The sequence below is a fragment of the Oryzias melastigma genome, unplaced genomic scaffold, assembly GCF_002922805.2.
Source record: "Oryzias melastigma strain HK-1 unplaced genomic scaffold, ASM292280v2 sc00263, whole genome shotgun sequence".
In the NCBI taxonomy this organism is placed as follows: Eukaryota; Metazoa; Chordata; class Actinopteri; order Beloniformes; family Adrianichthyidae; genus Oryzias; species Oryzias melastigma.
In genome coordinates this window covers 3,952-8,500 of record NW_023416897.1, presented here as the reverse complement: position 1 = coordinate 8,500, position 4,549 = coordinate 3,952, and the positions used below count along the sequence as shown (strand labels likewise).

Below are 4,549 nucleotides of genomic sequence, written 5' to 3'. Positions count from 1 at the left end.
ATTATCAGACAGGTTTAATTCAATTCATGACAGGCCCAATAAAATTCCTTTAATTTTTGTGAGCAGTTTAGATTTCAAAGGAACCAAAGGCTCTTAAAGACCTTATGGTGTTTTTAGTCTTTTTAACATGTTCTTGTGGCATTTTACTCCACCTGCCGCTGAGTGTGGCTGCAGTCCGCTTCATGACGTCATCCCAGAGAAGCAGCGTGTCTGCATTTCTCCCACTAAATAATCCAAACTTCCTCAAAGATATATGCACATACAATATACTGTATCTGCCTTCAGTAGGCCCGGGAAGGAGGGACATAAAAATATTTGTGCTTGGGTAGCTGTTGTGCGGAGGTGGAATGGTCGACCTCTAATCAGAAGATCACAGGTTTGGTTTCCCGCCTTGCCTGCTCATGTGTTGACGTGACATGTGAACAGGTCTTAAACCTTCTACCTTCAAGGAAGGTAGAAAAGTGTATTTTCAGTGTTTAATCCACGTTTTATGAAGTAACGGTTTCTTCTGAGTTTTCTTTTCTGTTCTCAACAGAACAACACCCCGTGGAGGCCACAGTCTTGCCAGCAGTGCACCTGCTACAGTGACGTGACCATCTGCAGGCAGATCCAATGTTCAAACCCTCACTGCGACTTTAAGAAGGTGACACATTTTACTGTAGATGTTTAACAGAAGATCTGCTAAAGGAGGAAACCTGAACTCTTCAATCTTAACATGTGATCCCAAGCTCCATCCCATTTTTGAGAGTGTTTAAGCTAACAAACCGAAGACATGTCAGCTTTGTCTACGTAACCTGAACATAGATATAGATACTGCAAAGAAGTAAAGCAAGAACAGTGGTCTTCTGCTGCTGTAGTCCAACTGCCTCAAGGATGGACATGTTGTGCGTTCAGACATGCTCTTCTGCATTCTGATGCTCGTTTTGCCTAAATACTTCTAGTTATAAGGGGTATACATACGGCTCCATCAGGCTCAAAACATTAGGGAGAAGCTCCTCCCACGCGCATCGATGGGTGGATGGATGATGGATGGGTGGGAGGATAGTGCAAACATCTTAAAGGTCACCTTTTCATGTTTGTCTGAACTTTTCAGCTTGTTTCTCGAAATCTATTGTAGTCTGTTGTGTAAAGTGTTTGTTTGTCTGTGTGTATTAAAGGGTCAAGAGTTAAGGATCTTCCCCAATAAGTGCTGTCCAGAGTGTGTCTCCTTGTCCCAGGATTCCTGCCAGTATGAGGGAATCACTTATGGAGTAAGTAGCAGAGTGACCCCTTCTTTCTTTCTGCTTCTACACAAATACACAGACATACTGCATGTCCCAGGTTGATCTCTAGATGCTGTTTTCTGATGATATTCATTAAGCAAGTCATGTTTTTTTTTACTTAATAATATGCACTTGGACTAAACTTGAACTTTAAAGCTTTTTAAATCTCAACCTTATTGAAAAAGTTTACTAAGTCAAAAACAGGTGGGATTAAAAAAGTTTGCTTTTTAACTCTCCCTTTCAAGAAAGTAATTAAAATGTATTCGATAATCACCATGTTCAGCGGAATCAATGTGTAACGTGTGTGTAATTTATGTCTAAATGTGTCTATAATAAAAAGCAGTTATTGTGAAAAATAATAAATTTATAAATTAACATCTAAAACAGATCTGATGTCTCTGTGTGTTGTGATGTTTATTGTTGTTTCTCCTTTGTGTTGTAACATTGAAATAAACCCTTTCAGTCTGAGATGATAGCAGCTTTATGTCATGGCACATTATCCAAGTACCATTGTTCCTGGATCCTCATTCTCTTTCACGCTTGATCCCCCTCTCTGCTTTCTCTGCCCTCCCCATGTTGTCCAGTCTGTCCTTCAGACTGGTGACGTGGTCTACAGACAGCAGCTATCGTTCTCACACTGCCCTCACTTCCATGTGTCTGTTCTCTGCCTCCCCCAGCATGACAGCCAGTGGAGCCCTTCGCCCTGTTCGGTCTGTGTTTGCTCCAGGGGGAGTGTCTCCTGCAGGCCGCTCCCCTGCCCCCACATCACCTGTCCTAGCAACCAAAGTTTGATCCTCCCGGATGCTGAGTGCTGCCCAAAGTGTGGCCGCAGTGGAGGTGAGAGATGATTCCTACACCCACTTACATTCTTTCATTGCATTTAAGTTTTTTTTCAGTTTTATTTAGGCTTTTTTCTTATTTTTAGACTTGCTACATGTCTTTAATCTCATCATACTTTCAGACTTGATTCACTTGATACGGATGTTTTCTACACGATCATCCTTCACAAATACCAGCTGGATGGAGAAAATTCACAATTGAGAAAATTCAGAAAAAAATCACTACATAAAATTCATCATAGAAGTTTAAAAGTGAAAATCTTGTGGGTTCAAAAGTTAAACAGACTTAATCTCTGAAATACAAAGTTTCAAATGTCAGAGCTGCTGTCGTAAGGCACAGGGGCGGGTGCATCATGCTTTAGGGTTTTATTTGTAAGCACTAAGAAACAACAGGAAGGTTGAAAAAAAATCTAGAAAAAAAGTTGATTAGTTATATATGAGAAAAGAGATTTCTGTGAAATAAAATATTCCAGAACTGTTAACAGCTTTATCCTTATAAAACAAACAAAAAGTCTTTGACATTTGGTAAAAGAACTGGTTTTGTTTTTAACCTTCACAAAATAAAAAGGCAAACTTCACTCAGAACAAAGACCAAAAAGCTCATCACAAAGAGCTTATCCAGGCCAGAATGATCAAGACTACAAGTGGCCCTGAGTCAATTTCGCTTCCATTTTCAACTGTAGAGCATAACATTCATCCTAAAACATGCAATATCAAGTCTAGAACAAGTGTGGAAACACACCTGTTGTCTCTTCATGGTAACATACATCATTTAGCAAATGATTCCTTTCCATGTGTCTGACTTGCATCACCACAGCAAAGGGATAGAGTAGACTTAAAGGGTAACCAAACTCTACATCTACTTTTTTTGTCTGCTGATCTCTATAAATTGAGCTTTTAAAGGGCTGTCTGTTGGTCATTGTCATTTTTTGACAAATTAAAATAAACTTGTTTAATTCTTCAAAAAATAGTCAAAAACCGTCTGTGTCCTGCCCCCTACAGGTTGAATGAAGGTATTACAGTTGAATTTCGTGATTGGTCAAACCATTTAAGTCTCCTGTCATGATCTGGAGCTCCAGTAATCTGACATTTTGTGTTATTTTTTGCTTAATTTTTTTATACTGTTTGTATAGATGTACAATGTTTACCAATGTCTATTTTGCAGCGTTTTTGTACTGAATCTGACATTTACAATAAAGTTTATTTAAAAAAAAAAAACAAGAGTCTAGTTCCCCAGCCCCACCCCTCTGACTGGATTTTCACTTTTCTGGGTGGAGTCAGCCTCCAACTTCCCTGTTTGGTCACCCTTTAAAAAGAGTAAACTGCAGTATTCCCTGCAGTCCTAGTTCTGTTTAGTTTATTCTTGTTTTTCTTTAACTTCATGCTGAATTTCAGCTGCATTCAGTCGTATTCAGGCTGTGCTTCTTGAGAAGGCGTCTCATTAAATAAAATACACTTTTTATCCATATGAGAAACCTTTTTGAAAACAACAGAGTTGTAAAATGCAGTTGAAATTGCAGCTGCAGCACAACAACCTCCTGCTAAGTATGGTTTGCTTGGGAATGAACAGAAAGAGTAGACGTATGTGACTCCTATCATCAGTCATACTGTATTTCCACAGTATTTCTGTTTCTAACTGTGCACTGCTGATCTTCATTCTCTGAAAAGGTTCTTGCTTGGTTTCAAGAGAAAGTAGCAGCAGCAATACTTGACCTTCATGCTTGAAACTTCAGTTCCTCACCTGTTTGTTCTGGTCTGTGTGACAGAGTCCTGCTTGTGGGAGGGCACTGCCTACCAAGACGGTGAGGAGTGGACCCCCGCTCTCTGCTCCAGATGTGTCTGCAGGGAAGGGAGGGCCCAGTGTTCAGTGGTGGAGTGTCAGCAGGTGGTCTGCAGACCTGTGAGTGTCCACACACTCACAACAGGTGCCATGCAGCTGGTTTTCCTCAGGCTGCAGACTGAAGCATATTCTTCGTTTCTCACTTCAATCATTTGACTTTTTTTTTATTTTGAAGTTGAAAAACTTGACTCAGAAATCAACAGTCACAAAAGAAGAACATTTCTTTGGGGATTATAGATGTGGAGATTTTCTTTCTCTGAGTTTAACTGGAGAAGAGTCAATCAGAGAAGTGTCTGGTTCTCTAAATGTTCTGGTTCTGGTGGAGCGCCCTGGTTCAGAGGTCAAAAACTCCGGTAACGCTTTATATTAAGGTGTGCTTGTTAAGTATTAATAAGATATTAATAAGCATTAGTAAGATGCTTATAATTTGCTTATATGCACTTATAAAGATATTAATAAGCCGCTTATTACACCATTATCTAAATTATGGCATGATGTCAATCCAATTAATTATGTGCTTATAAATACTTAATACGCAATTTGTAAGCTACTTATTACTGTATCAGTGCTTTAAGTGGACAACCAGAAGTGGCGGTGCTCTCTTTATC

At 39.5% G+C, this 4,549-nt stretch overlaps 1 protein-coding gene across 1 annotated transcript in view; it reads left to right on the top strand.

The window, feature by feature from the left end:
• LOC112140535 (extracellular matrix protein FRAS1) overlaps positions 1-4,549 on the top strand; it is a gene marked incomplete at its 3' end in the record, with an annotated part of 73,078 nt that overhangs the window by 65,240 nt on the left and 3,289 nt on the right. Inside the window, exons 3-6 of the mRNA XM_024263532.2 lie at positions 536-643; positions 1,158-1,250; positions 1,940-2,099; positions 3,868-4,001. Coding sequence (XP_024119300.1) covers positions 536-643; positions 1,158-1,250; positions 1,940-2,099; positions 3,868-4,001 — 495 coding nt within the window. The remainder of the gene's footprint in view (positions 1-535; positions 644-1,157; positions 1,251-1,939; positions 2,100-3,867; positions 4,002-4,549) is intronic.